General features: G+C 40.1%; 2 protein-coding genes across 2 annotated transcripts; both read right to left on the bottom strand.

Annotated features, from left to right (window-relative positions):
* Nucleotides 1-2,144: 2,144 nt before the first annotated feature.
* On the bottom strand, nucleotides 2,145-2,969 carry MELLADRAFT_106390 (uncharacterized protein; the record flags this gene model as incomplete). The annotated part of the gene is made up of 3 exons (XM_007409760.1): nucleotides 2,145-2,249; nucleotides 2,347-2,443; nucleotides 2,566-2,969. The coding sequence occupies 3 exons, from the start codon at nucleotides 2,967-2,969 to the stop codon at nucleotides 2,145-2,147; spliced, it is 606 nt and encodes a 201-aa protein (XP_007409822.1).
* A 10,156-nt stretch (nucleotides 2,970-13,125) lies between these two features.
* MELLADRAFT_48318 (uncharacterized protein) lies at nucleotides 13,126-15,323 on the bottom strand (the record flags this gene model as incomplete). The annotated part of the gene is made up of 8 exons (XM_007409759.1): nucleotides 13,126-13,315; nucleotides 13,397-13,859; nucleotides 13,946-14,285; nucleotides 14,367-14,461; nucleotides 14,542-14,710; nucleotides 14,793-15,037; nucleotides 15,115-15,166; nucleotides 15,255-15,323. 8 exons carry the CDS (start codon nucleotides 15,271-15,273, stop codon nucleotides 13,271-13,273), a joined length of 1,428 nt encoding a protein of 475 aa, XP_007409821.1.
* Between the last annotated feature and the right edge of the window lie 3,441 nt (nucleotides 15,324-18,764).

The raw sequence follows: 18,764 nt of genomic DNA, 5'->3' as shown, positions 1-18,764 counted from the left end.
AAGAAACCAGGACAGTGCAAAGAATTTATGTCATCCAAAACATCACCTTGAGCCGATGTAAGTGATTTTTGTTAATCTAAACATAAAACTTTGAATGAAATCCAGTCTGAGGATGTTGGGGAATTCTTCACCACATCAGTCCCAAATACAATACCTGGTCAGTGCAACAAAATGATCTATTCTAAAAATTACCTTTATCCAATGGAAGCTCTTGACTTTTGTCAAGCTAAATGCAAGCCTGTGAAACAAGCTACCATCAAAAGTCCTACAGTACCAATGGGTGAGTCCAGCAACAACAATGTAGTTCTAAAGAATAATTTGGTATACACTTCTCCTCTCCTTGCTATCCAAAATTTTATATTTGATACATGGTTTCTTTTATCATTTTTTCCACATATTTTATCAAGTTTGTCTTTTCTTGATTTGCCTTGATGTCCTCCTGATACACTCATAACGGCTTTTACTGCTTTTATTTCTTTGTTTTTTCAGGTTTGCTCAGTCATCAATAATAACAATATCTGTGAAGAGTGCAAGCATGGCAACTCGTTGGTTTGTCAAAAGCCAGGGTAAAAGTCATTGATTTTTGGCATAAAATTGCATTTTACCTTGTTGATTTGTGATTTTGCACTATGTATTTCTTTTACACTGACTCTTTTGAAATTGCATTTTTTGTGACAAATCTATATTTTTACACTGGGTTTTTTTACACCAGGTGTTGTTGGTGTAAAACCCTCATTGTACAAATATAGACCACCCCATGGCTCCACATCTTTACACAACAATTCCTGCACTGGATTCCTTTACACAGAACAAAAAATGAAACAAGTATAAATTTCTGAATTGAGGCCTTTTTTCAACTTTTACACCAGGGAATTCTGTGTAAAATCACCCCTCCCCTTAATTAATCGGTACAGGGTTATATGATAGAACAAAGAATTGGGATGTCTGGCCTTCCCACAGACACAAAATGGGTTGCACAAAGGGACAAATGATCACCAGTGTCTCCACTTTTTCCAATCTTCTGGGAAAGTAAACACACATGCCTTCCTTCTTGTCAACTAGCCTTTGTCTCAGGCACCCAATTGGGACCTATCATGAAAATAACAGTGGTGATGGTTCAAGTTGTGCTCACATGCCATCCTGCAAGCTTCTCTTCTAAATTTGATGTTGGCCTCTGTTTTCCAATCCATGACACAGCATGAGCAGACAAAGGGTGACTTTGTTTTGGAAAACCAACTGCATTCAAAACATATTGTATTTTCAAACATCCATGGGTTTTTTTCATTCCTTCTGATTCTTTTTCAAACCCCATGAAACTTGCATAATAAAAAATATGAAAATGTGACCACATTGCAGCTGTTGGATCATAGGCAACGCAACATGCAAAAGAAATTGTGGGCGGCCGGAATCGAACCGACATTTCCACGGAATTGTGATGTGACCACAACGAGGTTTCCTAACCATTAGAAGACGCCCACGATGACATTTGATGACGTGTTGCCAGTTCGACACGCTGGAAACCTGATATCCCGCGCGTCGCATGGATGAGCGCAGCCACGATATGTGTGGTGCAGGCTCGGCTACCGATTTTGATGTAGGGTATGTACTAGTGATCACTCAACACATACCACAATATCTAAAATTCGAGAGCATGGTTGCTTCAGGTAGAATATAGGCCATGAAACCCAATCATTCATAAGACATCCTGTTATTCATTGGTAGGGGAGGCAGAGCATACACCAAATGAAAAAGACATAGAATGAACCCAACAACATCTAGAAAAAGAACAAGACTAAATCAGGGTAAGGTAAAGAGAAGTGGGAAACACAAAAAAACACAACAACAGCGATGGTAAGAAAAGATAGATCTAAAAAAAAAGACGAAAAAGGCTTGTATTGTGTGGGTGAGTGTGTTGTACAACTTTTTTTTTATCTTTGGTTTTGCTCTGATTTTTGTGATTTATACATTTCGTCAAAAGTTTATTTCTTGTTAAGGTTCTTGTTTGAGTTGGCGGGCGCGGGTAATGAGGGATTGCTAAGTGCAAATCCAAAGCATTGACAGGAAAAACAAGGTATAGACATGATATCCGACCGATCGGAGATAGGATTCGATTGAGTGGGTAGGGCTGTCGGCACAGGAGTTGATCATGTCGCTGCTGAGACTGGTTCTGGTGCCGGGTTTGCGTTGGCAGGCGCGGTGACTCCTGAAGCTTCTGTCTGGTCTGCCTGTCCATTTGCGTCACTGGTACCCTGTAACGTCCAGTTGGAGGACGAAAGATAGATAACGATAATGACAAAAACATAAGCATGGGGTTTGTCCGATCGAGTAAAGACAATTTAAGCTTACTAGTGGCTCTTTCTTTGCCTCCTCAACTGGGGCATTTAAACCACTACCAAGGGATGATTGGTTAAGGTTTGATTTTCCAAAAACGGTGGGCTTAACCCTAATGTAACCGAGAAAAGCGCGTTGATAAGATTGTTCAAGGTCAGTTCATTGATCCGAGTAAGAAATATTTGAGTGGAGATGCCGAAAGGAGGTCGTAAGGAAGACAAGCTCTCAACTGACTTTGCGTTGGCCCATCGCTTTCCCTTTTGAGAACTAAGTTTTTGAGTGCAAGGAGAGACAAGAGCATCGGATGGCGAGTAAAAGGCGCTGTTGAGAAGTGAAAGATAAGGAGGTGAAGAGGTTATTTTGTCAGCTGAAGTAAGTTGATTAAATCGATCAAGATTGATAAGAAATACCAACCCATTCGCTGCCATTTTCTTAGCCAAGAGTGATTTGCCTGTCATTGAGCTTACGCCTTGAGGAATATTCTCAACATTGTGAGGTACTTCTACATGTGCCATTTCTTGTGGATGATGAAGTGGTTCGACATCGACCTGGGATGATGAGTTGGTAGCAATAGAATCGGTTGACTTGGGTGGGGGAACTGTCTCGGTTTGGGTTGGTTGGGTTTCTTCAGTAGACATGATTAAGTATCGTTCTTTGATAGCTGATGATATCTAGAATGGATTTCTTAATGATAACTTGTAGAAACTTGGAAGTTCTGTTGGGTTTTGTTTCTGTTTCTCTGAGGAGTTGAACTATTTAAAATCAAATCGACTTTATTACTCATCACTCATCGGTTGAAAGTTGAAACTTCAATTTACATACACCCTTTCACTATCACGCGCTGTCAAGTCCGCATCACGCGTTTGACACCAGTCTCCTGTCTCGACTTAAAAGCACGTGATTTACTTAAAAGTAAACCCTCAATTGCGAATCCGCTTCCCTCGTCTCAACAAAAGCCGGGTTTCCCCCTAGCGTTAAGTAATTAGGCTTTCCTGTTGGAGTATCGCCATCCAAACTCAACAAAGTCCCTTGCTGCTTCTCGCGCCCTTCGAGAGCAGCGATGGACTTATGACAACGGACCTACTTTTGACCTGTGAGGGGAATGAATTTTTGCAGAAGAAATCTGGCTCTCATGTAATTTTTCTTTGCCCCAGTTGGGGATTTTGTGGAGGCAAAGAAGTCTTTTGTTTGCCTCTGAAAATTCCTTGGTTTTCTCAAGATTATTTTGAAATATCTGTGCATCTTCAAGAGGCAAACAAAAATTTCTTAAATCCACAAACAGGCGGAAAGGATTTGTCAGGACAGCAACTTTCTCCGGCCAAATCTCATTCCCCTCACAGACCAAAACATGGTCCATCAGTTAGGGTGTGTGCCCAAATATGCCTGGGGCTGTGTTTTGTTGCGGAAATGTTCGTCAATAATTGAGTCATTCACAAGCAAATGTGAAATAAAACATCAGTTTGGAGTGACTGAAAAGCCCCTTGGAAGCCAAGGAGCAATAGATTTCACAATCCTAAACAGCCTAACACACGCTCCGACCCACCTAATGGAAAAGCATACAATCAGAGTGGTGAAGTAAGGAGTAGCTGCAAAAAAATATCATAACCAAAATGATTGGTGTCTACAAGAAACTAATGATAGGTAATTTTTCATATAAAGAGAGGCCAAAAGCTCAAACAGCCCACCTATCAATATAGGAAACTTACTAAACAAAATTGACATTTGCGCCCACGTAAGACTCATGCCCAATTGTAAGGTGCTGGACTTGAGGAAGCCAAAGACTGCATGTCCAAAAATGTAAATAAGAAATGCTACTGACGGCCAGTGTCCTGCACTTTTAGGATAGTCAAGCAAAAACCCGTTTTGAGCTGAAGTGGTTGCACCGCCAGAGTGTAATGAATGACCCAAAAAAGATTTGTCAAAAAAACTTGTGGAAACACTCAAGAAACCATGAGTGCGTAGGAACACAACCCTGGGAAGTCAGAGACAAACTCAGAAGAGGCACAAATAAACTGTCCCTATAACAGAGATATGGTTTTAACAACCTAACAGGACATGCTATCAAGGTATAAAAATGCTTGATAATCACTGATGCTCCTAAAAACGCTGTGTCGCCTTATGATTAAGGTAAATAGTATTGAAAGAATTTATCACATATTGACAATTTGAGAGAAGAATGCATAATAATTTTTCTTGTGTTGAGTAATTTTCTTGAATCCGGGATTTTTAGTTCACCTAAACAATGTAACCCAGCAAACCCCACTGCTAATGATTCCATAGATAGACAATCATCATGACCAGAAGTTGATCTTTAAACCACCAATTCAATTTGAGCTACTGTTAATGGAGCCTTTGTTATGATGTGATATTATGGATGTTGTGCGTTACAAGGTTATGCCATCATTGTGTTATGCTAATACATGTTTATCTATTATAATATGTTTATAACCAAATTGTTGTTAGTTATATATATTATAGATTGGTTGTCAAGATGGATTGATTTCTTCTTTACCTTCCCTATTCATTCTAATCTTTCTATTCTAGGTAAGTTTATCACTACAATGATATATTACCTTTCCTATTCATTCTAATCTATCTATTCTAGACTGTGATCCATCTTATCAGCTTTCCTCTTCACTGGTTTCAAAAAATCCTTGATGCAACCCTTCATGACTTGTTTTATTAAATCAGAATTGGTTTCACAGATCATATTTGGAAATTTCAATTTGAAATCATATTTGATGCTTATTAAATAAATCCTGACGGAACACAGAGATATCCCCCAGCTGAAGTAAAAGATAAACCAAGTCAATGTTTTTTAATTGGCGTAAAAAGGGGTACAAAAACAAGAATGGAAAAAACTTCCAAAACCACACATGTACTTAGGGCACGTTCACTTAAGCAATTTCTGGTGAGAAATCACATTCTGCAAAATTTAAAGTGTTTATTTGGTGGTATATGTTTCATTTTTGCATTAGAAAATTTACAGAATGTGATTTCTGGTCAAGAATTCCTCAAGTGAACGCACCCTCAATGGTTGTTTCAGCCAAGAAACAAAGTCAGTAATCTTTTCAATCATCTTATCCTTCTGGTCATGCGCAAGATAGATCATCATCTTCTCAGAGTCTACCACATGACTGATGACTTCCAGTGCTGAACTGTGTAACTGTTTCTTTCAAACCCATGGAACTCCCAGAATACCAAACACCATTATAAGCTCAGCTTGTACAGACAGAATCCTATGCTCCTTAAAGGTAACAAAATCATCTGTCGGAGCTACTCTGCACACATTGTCCATCATACAACTCAAATTCTTGATGTTAAAGATCTCTTTATCTATCCATAGCACTAATGAAAAGACGCCACATCAAATGTGTGGTGAAGCTGACAAACCAAAAGCTAGGTTGTGGTTGACTCAACATTTTGTTTTTATCTGGATGATTTGACAAATCCGGTTATGCAAATGAAGAGGAATAGTTTTAAAAGCTCCGTCCACATCTGATTTGAAAATTACCACCTTCTTATGTGTCTTCATTCACGTGGTGGGCGCGGCGCGAAAGGCAGGCCTTTAGGGCCTGCCCCATGGACAGGCCTTTTAATACCAAAACTATGGTAGGCATTGTCAACTATAAGAGGTTCTGCGGAGCAGAACCTCTATTAATTTAACAAATACATAACCAAATGGGTGAACCATTTTAGAGAACAAAACATACATAGTAAATAAAAACCCACATCGCTATCACTCAGTGTCAAAGTGTAAAACAAAATACTTTTAATAGTTATATAAAAAGGATCCCGGTATCCCCACCACCCCCCCTTGGTAGCCCCACCACCCCCTCCCTTTCACAGCTAGTGAAAGCCTTACTTACCAGTGACACAAGCTGTGACAGTAATGTCCAGTCGCACTGAAGGATCTCTGGATTTTGTTTTCTCAAGTTTGCTCACAAAAGATCCTCTTGGCTCAGCGATTCCATCATTCAATTAGAATCAAGTATTGAATATGAATAACTGGATGACTTGAATCAATATTACTCCGACCAATTGAAAAAGACAACCAATTGAAAACCAAGATTGAAGATCAGTGAGTCAGACCAATTCAAAATCAATGTACCATAACGATCGATTTTTTTTAGAGTGTCATCAACTGTGCCAGCTAAAAAGAGCTATCAGAGACAAAGGACTGAGAGTTGTAAACAAAGTTAAAAGAATCCTACTGAAGTAAGAGGCCGAACTCAAGTGATACATTTGAAGACCCACAGCATGATGCAAATCTTAAAAATCTTCATATGCACTACCAATCCAAGACCAAGGAAATTAGTAACCCAAACTAGTAGTCGCATCAAATTCTCTAGAAGTTGGTATCAAATTTTTTGATTCATGAGGAGGTAGTGAACCAGTAGAAGCTAAATGCTTTTGGGAAGGTTGATTAGCTGGTGTGTGCTTTAAAATTGTTCTAAGTGCTATTTATACCGAGCAAACTTGAGAAAACAAAATCCAGAGACCTTTCAGTGCGGCTAGACAATACTGTCACAGCTTGTGTCACTGGTAAGTAAGGCTTTCACTAGCTGTGAAAGGGAGGGGGTGGTGGGGCTACCAAGGGGGGGTGGTGGGGATACCGGGATCCTATAAAAATACCTAAGTCGAGTTAACCGAAAACTCAAGATAGATTTAAAAGAAAGGGTCTGGTCTGACAAACAGACCCTGACCAGTTGAACCCTTAAATACCAACCCCTATCATAGCATTCGACTAGACCAGGCAAAATCAACCAATGACCTAATCAAACCCTGAAGGGAATCACTCGTCAAATCAATGAAGACCGACATATAAAATGTGAGGTACCTTTTCAATGCAGAAAGAAAAATCATCTTTTTACTTAATACAAACCTTTTTACACAAATTCATTTTTAACAATCCCCTGTTTTAAATAAGATCAAACTCGCATTCTCATTTCTTCTTTCATCTGATCCAAATCACAGTTATACTCTGGAATCTTATTCCCTAGTTTCTTATTGTATCAAACTCGTGTTCCAGACAGATCTTTCTTTTTTTCCTTTTCTTCATCCTTATCATTTCCAACCCCCTCAGGACGTTAAAGATTGTGATAGCATAATCTATTTTTGACTAAAGTTCCTAATTTCTACTACCCATTTTTGATAAAGAATTGTTTTATCAAACTAACGCTGAAGCATCATCCTAAGGCACTGCTTACGATTAAAACTCGTATTCTCCTTGGAAGGTAGTTAAAAGTGAGTGCACTTTTTTCTTCAAAACTGGCAGCGGTTTCATTCCGCACCTAAGACAGTTATAACTAACATCCATAACTACTATCAATTACTCACAAAGAATCTGAAAAATAATCTCCCTCTAGTTTTGAGAAATTCTTGTCTAAAACTAGATAGAATACATTTTGTGAGTACATTTCAACTTTGAACTAGCTAGTTTTCCGCCGAATCATAGTCTCAAGTTGACATGCATGCCCAAATTAGGTTTAGGTATATTCCTGAGCTCAAATTGTTTGCCATCAAGCTCTTAGAGATTGTACCCCACACTGCGGGTGTTGAAAGCCTCTTTTTGCGGATGGATTCTCAAAAGACAAAGTCGCACCCTCATAATAATATGAACGTCTTGACATTGTAGATGATGTCTCAAATTGAGATGCACCTTGAATCTGAGCAGCCAGATTGTGTGTCCAGACCAACCAATAATACACCATGTAAATATCCGTGTAGCACGTCGACGTGCACACACGGAGAGTTTTGAAATAAATCTCAAAGTCTTTTGGTCGGATTGAGACTGAGATTTTTGCTGAGCACCCTTTGTGCTTTGTGATTTGTTTGAAGGATTTGCAGAATCCTTTGTTGTCAGTGGGGGCCAACTGACTTTCAACCTCCCAGGTGATAAGGGGAAGATGTACTTGTTGTGGAACCTCTTTGATGGGTCGTTAAAGGGTCCAAGGAAAGTCTTTTGTGTGTGCACGTCGACGTGCTACACGGATATTTACACGGTGATACCAATCAAACTGCTGCTACCAATGAATGACAAGATTTAGATCCTCAATTTGAAGATCTTGAACAAGTTCAAGAGTTTGAAAATGTAATTCATGGCAAAGATGAGGTGGATCAGGGAGAAGGACAAGAGTATACTACTGAAAGTTGTTTTATAGACACCCTCTTTGATTCAACATTATTCAATATTAAAGTTGAAGTAGAATAACCTGTTACAATTAAGGGGGCTCAAGTCCAAATATTTGCGGCCTTTTCTTAAAAATTGGGGAAAAATTTTTACGGTACCGTGCTGTAAAAACTTTTCCCAATTTGTAGAAAAGGACCGTAAAAATTTCTTTCGGATCTCCTTCTGAGCAGTAAATTTACACAAATTTGCGTAAATTTTCTGCCCAAAAAAATTTGGGATCTTGTAAAACTTTTCCCAAAATTAAATTCATAAAATTTTGTGTAAATTTTATGAAGTTGGGAAAAGTTTTTTACGGGAAAAGTAGTAAAAAACTTTGACCTGAGTTCCCCTATTGTTTTAGATGAGGGATCTGAGAATGAAGATTGGGATGAGGAAGATCTTTTTGATGATTTACTTCAATGCCTGTTCATGAGATGTGCAGAAGCACCATTATAAAATACAAAAGATATGATTTTTGATGTTGTTGAGTGATTTTTTATGTTTTTTTATCTTTGGGGAGACTTTGACACCTCAGAGGCACGCCTCTGCGCAGGACCCTGGAATGCGCCTACAGAGGGTAGTGACGTAAATTCCGACCTTTTTGTAACGGATTTGTAGGGTACATAATCACGCATTTCTGTTGCTACAGGAGCGCAGAAGAAGCGCAAGAAGCAGAGATTTCATATGCACTAACTTTTAACCCTATAGCACCAATATGTCCCAAGATATTCAAGTGTAAAGCCCAAAAAAAGGCCAAAAATCAAAGGTCGGAATTGGGCCTCGGGGGCCTAAAAGTTTTTTGTGCCTTTGCGATTTACGCCGAAGTGAGCCAAGCTACAGGGGTCAGGACAAGCTCATCTGATAGCCCTATTCCATGCGCATCTTTTGCAGTGCTTGGGATTGTGGTAGAATGAGTGGTGTGTAGTGTAGAGCCCAAAAACTGAAAATCAGGCTTTGTCACTACCCTCTGTAGGCGCATTCCAGGGTCCTCTCTGCGCCCCCACTATAGGTGTGCCTTTGGAACGGTCAAAATCCGCGCCCCGGCCTGCCCTAAATTCAAAGCCCGCGCCCACCATGTGACTCTTCATCATCTCAATCAGATAAGGTGCAAAAGATCTCAGAGAATTGTAAGAAACTGCTATGTCGTGCTTGTCTATTAAATCATTAGCACCGTGCCCGTTGAGAGGGCCCCCAACGTTGGGGGCCCAATGATTTGCGAGTTTTGGTCAAGTTTTGTTCGAGTTTGATTCTGGTATGTTTCCAACGCATTACAAAGGCTTAGGCGCCTGCACACCTTAACCTCAGCAACTTGAAGCTTGCTAGGACTGTGCCACTGCTTAGATTGATCAGTACTCAGGAGCGGTTCAAATACTGTTCCACCTCAGCTTCACTTATTATATTCCCCTTCAAAACTTCATGGCAAATTAAGGCTTATGAATAATATCAGACATTGAGCACAATATTCAAATCATGTAGAACATGGAAATCAATTGACTTACCTCTATCCTTCTGTTTACATTATTCCAAAGGATCAATTTCTTGTAGTTTACAAAGTCAATACCAGTATAACGTACAGGATGTGGTTTTGGATATTTTCAAGTGAAAGACTGAAGTTTTTTGAATCTTGAGATCAAATTTCAATATTGCTTGACCTGATTGCTCAAAACCACAACTTGTGAATCCTGATATTGGTACAACTTTGATGGCGAAATGGATAAATTCTCCATCTTTCCAAATGAAAATGGAAACCAATGCTTAACACAACCAACTGGTACATATACATTTCAATCATTATCAGTGATCTAAAGAGATATTAAGAAGTAGCAAAACAAAAAGACGTTGATCCAGGTTTTCAGAAAATGGACTCTCTTCAAACTCCAAAGAACGGAGTTGAATTGTTCTATGTAACCCATCTATTGTCTGAGGCCGTTCAGCATATTTTCAGTGGTTTTTGCACAACCTCAGGTCAACACGCTCAGTTCCTACTCTGATTGGATTTCAGCTGAGTGTCATGTTGTGCTTGTTCTTTGCACAAACAAAACACAATCTAAAGGATCCAGAAAAACTCAAAGACCCTCTCAATGGGAACAGTGTAGGTGAGGGTCTACCAAAACTCATATTGGAACAGACCCTCATCTTGTCAGAGTCTTTCTTTGACGTCATCAAGAGTGGAATAACTTTCATTCCCAGAAGTAGAACCAAAAATTCCTCTGAAATCTTTCCATTCTCAATTTCCTCCGTGTACTGCTTCTTGGAGTCCAATATAGCTTTATTTTTGAAACACGTGATGTGGTTAGGAACATCAATAATCTCTGGAAAAGGCAGTGAGAATGACGGCCAAAACCCTTGCCTTAACCCTTTCAACACTGATTTCACAAATGTCTGATTTGGATGTTGTAATAAAAGAGATTCCATTTTGTTGAACTTGAATGGAGTCAAAATTTTAAACAAAAAATGATATTGTTCCAAAATGAATTTTGTGTCTTGATCCTCTTCTAAAGATGGTGCATTGGGAAATGGAGTCGCAGCTCTACTCGATTCAATTGCTGCATAGAGACCTGAAACAGAACTCCCATCCCACTCATACCCCCTAAGAAATTTTGCGGAAGCGTATTCTTCAGGGATGCTTGCATCCTCTGTGCGCCACACAACATTTGTGAACATTCTGAAAAGTAAGGTTGAAACAAAAGCCACATAAAAGACCATGTGCCAAGAACAATGTCTTAGGACAAGAATCAGATAATAAAGGAACAGGACCAACACATTTATGCATCTGAGGGCATGAATCTCCTGCTTTACAATTGTTAACCAAGTTCCACGCCAAACAAAATTGCACTTCAATCTTAAGACCTTTTGCGTATTCAATTCCATATAAGTCCTTATGCATGTAATAAGATTGGTAAGGCGGGTCCTTCGGGTCTCTTGAATGGTCTCTAGATCTTGAAGGCCCCGCTGATGGCCCTTGCTGAAAATTTTGTTGATAGTTTGAACATTGTGGTGCCGGTAATTGAGTGTCCTTCTCAGGGTAAGATGAAACTGAAGGGTGATTATGCTGCACAAAAGTGTTTGATGTGAATCTACTGTTAATTCTTCATTATCACCCATGATCCTGCTGTGTTATTTTGTTGAAATGGCTCTGATTGCATTTCTCAAAATCTATGGAGAAATCAACATCCTTGAATGTGGTTGGTGATATGCATTCAAATCTGGAATACAATCTGTTGATTTTGAAGTACAGCATATATGATATTTCTCCAATCCAGCCTCCATCACAATTACTATCAGTTGAATACAATTATGATTCCCATCTATCTTCTAGTACAAAATTTCATTTGACTTGTGCTTACTTTGAATCCCATTCCAAAAAACCTCCAAAGCTTATAAAATTCAGATATGTCTTTTCTATGAAAATTGAACTAAGTGCGTGTTTACCTTTCACCAGCGTTGGAAGGTCCTCTCATGACAACTTCAAAGTGTGGTGTTGTGTGGCACAGTGTATCAGGTCATGCGCTTGAGATGAAAGCTTAGATTGACAGAAGATAGTGTTTTGAGGCCCATTGTCAATTTCAAGCAGGAGACACTACCACCACTTTGAAAAAATTGTTCCGGCAGTCTCCATCTTTGAGGAGTTTCACTTAAAAAAACTGGGTGTTCTGAACCAACAACGCCAATTCCAATTTCCAAATGGAGAGAAAGGATTGAAAAGTAATTAGTGAGTAAATTTGGTTGAATCAACAAAGTCCATTGAAATTGCAAGTATCTGACTGAAATTCAAAGTACAAATATGCTCCTAATATACAAAGATAGTTTCTTCATTTGTGAAAATAAGTAAATCTTGAGAGCTGATGAACTAAATCAGATCAAAAAGATTTGAAACACACCTATAATGTATTCATTTTACAAAATGATACTTTTTGGGGTATCAAGATATCTTGATCAACTGGTACAAATGCTTGTTATAATGTATGATATGGAAGAGATAAACTAGCTGGTTGAAGAAGGAACGTACCACAGTGTTTTCACTTGTTATACAGCTTGTATGATCTCTTCAATCAGAGAAACCAAATTGTTTGACCCAAAGAAGGAAAGTCTATATTGAAGCAAATCAGCAATTGTGACCACTTTGGCAAAACATTGCTTGATAGTGATGTGTAAGTATAGTCAGGAAAAATTGTGATGCATGCTCATTCTATTCACGTGGATATTAAGGTCTTCCAGAGCCTTGTCACTCAAAAAATTACTGATCTGTTTGATTCCGGAGTGCATCGGCCATTGGGATTCATGAGGTGGCCCGAGTAAGTTTAACCCAAAATGAAGATGTGTATGACAGTGGAACGGCGTTGTGATGTGTAGTATGGTGTCTAACATCCATAGAGGCTCTTCAAAGTTATCGCCTGGGATGGGGTCTCTCACCTTTATATAAACCGGAATATATCAGGTCTTCTTTCAAGAGCTCGAATATTTTCACCTTGATAGATTCGGGTGATCTCAAGTTATGTTAATCCAGAGTGTGCTAATTTAAAGCACTACTGAACTCCAAGGTAAAAGGCAGTCACACTTACATGAAAGTCGATCAAATAACACCTATCTTTGTACTAAGGTTTCTGTCAAGAGATGTGGTGACCTGTTATATCGGTGCGTTGTGGCGTACAATCCGACGCATGATTTATTGATACATTACATACATGTCAATTTGGCGAGAAGCTTTACAAAAGATATTTTGGAGGTTGCCTTTATTCTGCTCTCGATTTTCAAATTCAGGTCATTCTACTTGCACCTACGATGGATCACTGATCGTCCCTGTTCTTTATACTATAAAACAAAAAGATATCAACATCCCATGGTAGCCCGATGAAGATTTTTGGTCCAAGATAGCCAAGTGATTGCACTTACTTCATCTTTGCCCACCCATAGTTGATGGAATGATCCCAGGCTAGTCAAGATACTACCTCCCAACCAACTTCCAAAACGTCGTTCAGATATGTTTCCAGCCGCTGTGATCTTGAACTTGACCCCAGGCATTTGAGCTTTGAGTTCCCAATCCAATCGATCCAATAAACCCGGTAACAAACTACAACCGCCTGTAATAACTATATTAGTGCTGAGAATCGCTTGAACATCTGTATCACAACTTGTGATAGATTTTAAAATCATCTTCGGTAATGAGATGGCTGCTGATAAATCAGGTGTTGGAATGGTAGATGCTGAATTTTTTGCTTTGGTTTGTGAAGTAAACTCTGGTGGTATAAAGGTTGGGTTGAAGAAAACTTCAGGTATTGTGCAACGCATTCTACTAAATGATCGAAGTTGTCCGGTAGGAAGCTCGAATGATCTGGTTGGAAGTGTGGCTACAATTCTACCGAGAGAGAACAATGGAGTCAATTGTCAATCTGAAAGATTAAAGGCTGGCGGTCGATCATATAAAAAATATAGATAACTAACTCTTCGTCCCATGATCGAGGTAAGACTTCACATATGGATTCCTTGAGGTCGTGCATGATACGTAATTCCTGATATTTGGCATATGTTGGAGTAGTGGTCGAGTCTGGTTTGCCTGGCATACGTTCTTCACGCAAGATAACACCGGCTGGGGTTTGATCAGGATTGGCATTTGCCTGAGCTTCGGATCCATCCTCGTTAGAGACCACAATGGGTGCAGATGGCAGCGAAGGTTTTGAAGCGATAAGATATTGTGGTAAGATTGGGGTAGTTGACTCGGCTTGCATTGTTGACAGTAGAAGTGATGAGAGTAAGCCTCCGGCGATGGGCGATTTCTGAATGCCTGAACACATTTAAACCATTCAGATGAGCGTGATGGTAGCGGTGATTTCAAGATGGTAAGCTTCGAAGTCGATGAAATTACCTTTGCGAAGCACAAATCCATCGCAAACTGGAGTGACAGTCGTTAGCTCCTCCCCAATATCTACTACAAGAGCTGAACCTTTCCCAGCAGCAAATCTGAGGAGAGGAGTTTGATAAGTTGCTTAGAGTACTGTAGGATGTGGTCTATCATAACTTGTTGAAGGTTTGGTACGTACGCGCACATGACCGAACGATCAACGGAGTAATATGCTGGCGTGTCGAATTCTTCAAAAGCTAATTCGATCATACGTTCTCGATTCTCTTTCGAGTTCCATGATGCCTCCGTAACCAATAAGGGATGTTCAGTCAAAATTCCGCGTCTCTCATCCGGTTCTAGCTCAGCACCTTTTTGTTCGCGTTCCCGAAATATACATGAGCGTGATTGTGATAGATCTGAGAGTTTTGATTTCCATTTAAGACTACATACCTGGCAGTGATAATCGCATTTCGCGATCGAGGACAAAATACATCAACTTTTCGGCTACATTCCAATCTTCTACAATTGAATCTTTCATCGGGTTCAAGACTTCCATTCCAGCTCTCCAGACCGTAGGACCGAAATCACCGAAGAAGTATTTGGGATCTCGCTGAACTGGTTCGCCCTCAGCGGATCCTGCTCGAAAGCCATAAGAAGTGGGTATCACAACCTTGGGTGTGTCTTCGCCTGCGTAGCTACATTTCAAGGCTTGGGTCAGTTGAAGTGGTTGTCTTGGCGCGTTCGCTGTGCTCAAATCGATTGTCAGACTTACCCAGCTCGCGTGGTGCTGCTGCCCATGTCTAAGACCACGGCCGATACTTCGTCTGATCCATCCGGCGCCAATCGAAGTCGAATGCGAGGTATGTTCAGAACCAGATTTAATCGAGCTTCAGAAGATGGTAAGAAACTGACCTCCACCATACGTTGGCATCTTGAATGGATGATCGTTTGTTGGAAGCCTTCAATGAGACTTGAGTGTGGTGAAAATTGTGGTACAGTGTACGTTGTAGGAAAGCCGCGAGAGTCAAACTTCGAGTGTCTGGCATACATGATACAACCCGGCGGCGGCTTAACACCGTGCCTGTACACGTCCCCAATCTCTCATCCCGACGTTAGTAACATCAACATCAAGTGCTTGAACTTCACATGAAAATTGGAATAATGGCAGATGGCTGCACAAGTTTCCTCCTTGTCGTGGGACCGACGAATTCCTCATTGCCCGTCCCATATGCCCCTTTGCACTTTGGTTTTATAGAAGTCCCGTCTGACTAGAACCAACGGTGAACCAGCTGCGTTTTTTCACGCTTCAACGCCAAATGTTGGCTTTGCAGCGCGCTGCAAAGGCCAGACTTTAAAAAAAATGAAAACAATATTTTCTCAGTCCAAAGGGGCATATGAAAGAAGATAAGCATATAAATGAAACACAATCAAGACTAAGAGATAAACAGAAAAGGTGGCATAGAGAGCAGAAGAAACAAATAAACAAAACTATTTCTTTGATACATGGTTATTATTGACAGACTCCTGATACCCAGCTTTACCACAAGCCTCCATCACCTTTATAAAGTCTTGCCCTAACGGTACCCCCTCAGGCAGCCAAAGCTGAACCAAAACTTGCCTTTCAATTGTGATAACCTGCAAACTTCCCCTGCTTGCAACACACACATTGGCTGCTGTTGAGAACATCCTTTCAGGTTTGCAGGAAGAACCTGAGCAGGATAAGTAATCCTTTGCCATTGCCGCAACCACAGGGTATCTGTTGCAATTAGCCTAATAAACACAAACAATATCAATGGCCATTTCTTCAAGTCGTATTAATGCTGAAATGCAGTAGGAAAGACACTTACTGCCCACCAATCAAGCACCACATTTGGATTGGAAATATTGTAATTGGTCTCTTTCATGCGATTGCAACCACGTAGATAGTCTGAGAGTTGATTGTCATTACCCATATCTTCACCTTTGTCGCTATAGAGTTTGAAAATAGATGCTTTTGCGCTGAGATCTTGTTGATTTTTGGATGTATCATGTGATTGGCCTTGTCCCTTGGAGTTCTTCAGTTGATGGAGCTTAAAGATTGAATTAAATGTAGCTTTGTCTTCAATCGATGTTGATTAGTTCTTGTCAAAAAAAGTATGGAAAAAACAAGCCCGAAAAGCAGGATGCAACATAGTTGCCATGACCAAAGCATCACATGAAAGCACCTCGTCGAGATATATTTGAGTTTTTGCTAACATAGCCACCAAAATTGGGTAGAGAGCAGCAGCAGACACGTGGGATAGTTCAGCAACCACGTGCGCTGCTATGCTCATAAACTGAACCTTACCATTGGTCACGGACTCAAGATGCTTGGTCAGAAGGTTACTATTACAAAACTGAAAAATCCTCATGGCATACCTTTTCCAATTCCGACTCTTGAGGTTAATGATGGCAACAATGGTCTTGAAATGGATGAATCAGATGAAGATGAAGGTAATGATGAAGGCTTACCTGAAAAACCTGACGGTGTGGATGATGAGGATGGAATCCAAGATCAAACTGAGGATCCTGATTGTGACAAGGACAATCTTGTTTGTATCACACTCACAAAGGTATGTGCTTTTCATTTCCTACACGTTCTTCTTGATAACATCTCAAGTTCACCTTATTTTGATTGCAGATTGATATTGTTAGTGGCCAGATTGCTAGCAGCGCTGCCAGGCAATGTCATTTCAAGACACAATTGGCTTGGATGGGTTACAAGGGAAGGATGCTCATGCATCCTTGCAAGACACTGTGGAATAGCCACTACCAGAGCCAAAATGTGGTGTGTCAGGCACACCAGGTGAGGTTCTTAGCATTATTCTTTTCCTTCATTTTGAATATTCAACATATGTGCTGATAATCTACACCTTCAGGTTATTGACTCAATGCTTGCTGCTGATTGCAAGGCATGTTTTTTCAAGGGGATAACAATCTCTCCTGCGGAATGGAATGCAGTTGAATTGGTCAATAAGGTATTGAAGGTAAGCACATTCATCTTCCTACTGGACTACGTGAAATACTTACTAACTTTTCATACATGCTGGTAGACTTTTGTAGATGCTACCGCTGGAGTCAAGGGTAATGGACCCACTGGTTGTATAGCGCACAACCCTGAGAGAAAAAAAACATGTGCCATTGTGGTCCTATTGCGCAGACGCACACCGCAATGGCATATAGTCAAAAATGATTGTGTTGCACAGCGGTTGCAATATTGGTTCCTACACACTTTTACTACAAGGATGAAGTTCTATATGCAAAGTACTTGAGGCCTCAACTGAAGATTTTCTCCAACATGACATATGAGATCTATGTTGGGCCAGAGGAACCATTTCATCAGCTGCCTTTGGTATGCTTGGATCCATTTGTAGTACCATTCACCAAGATTCATATCAGACCTAAAAAGACTGTGATAAATTATTGTGGCAAGCATCTCTACCGTAAGTAGATAAGCCTCACCCACTTCATAAGCCATAAGAGTTGACAATAGTAATATGCAGAAAAGAGAAGTGGCTTCACATACAAATCCATCACCTTACCAAACCCATGGAGAAAAAAGTCTAATGGCAGGATTGTTTGCCATATACCTTTGACCATATGTTGTGATGATATGTCTGAAAATGTCAGCAAAAGGTGAAACAAGCATATGTCTTTCTACTTCAACCTAATTTTAGGCTTGATGTCTTCATCTTCCTTATCATCACCTTCTTCACCTTCCTCACCTTCTTTGCCTTCATTGCCTTCATCAATGTCTTCTTCACCTTCATTGCCTTCATTGCCTTCATTGCCTTCTTCACCTTCTTCACCTTCTTTGCCTTCATTGCCTTCATCTTCACCGTCAATCAAACCACTGTCCATAATACCAAAAGGGTTCAAATTCCCCTTGTCCTTGAATAGCTCATGCATCTTTGAATACAGCGGGCAAACCATTTCCAATTTATCTTCAACTAAAAGTCCACACTCCCTTTCTGCATCGGTTAACCCAAAACCAGTAGGCAAACTTTTACAATTGGTTTACATATATTTGCGTTTGTATTGGATCAATAGCAACTGGATTTGACATCCAGTGAGACGCATATTAGTGGTATTATGGCGCCGGTGGAAGTCGGTGTTGATCTGACTTGCTATTTGCTTGCACAGTTCCTTTGCTACCTGTCCGGAGACTTTAGCTTTATTACCCCACCAACAAGAGCACTCCAGAAGCTTGGATGACTGAAGTTCGCAATGATTTCCTCATAGTCAACCATGTCAAAATATGGGCTAACATGAGGGGTTGACTTAGGTGCTCCTGAAGCCGGCAGCAGCTTGGATTGGGTGGTTTGAAGAGTTTTATGAGTTTTCTTAGAATTATAAGCAGGTCTTGATCCTGAACTACTTGCTTGGGATGGTCCTCTGAGTTTG

The sequence above is a fragment of the Melampsora larici-populina genome, assembly GCF_000204055.1.
Source record: "Melampsora larici-populina 98AG31 unplaced genomic scaffold MELLAscaffold_17, whole genome shotgun sequence".
In the NCBI taxonomy this organism is placed as follows: domain Eukaryota; kingdom Fungi; phylum Basidiomycota; class Pucciniomycetes; order Pucciniales; family Melampsoraceae; genus Melampsora; species Melampsora laricis-populina.
The sequence above is the reverse complement of the archived record's forward strand: the minus strand, read 5'-3'. Positions and strand labels throughout refer to the sequence as shown.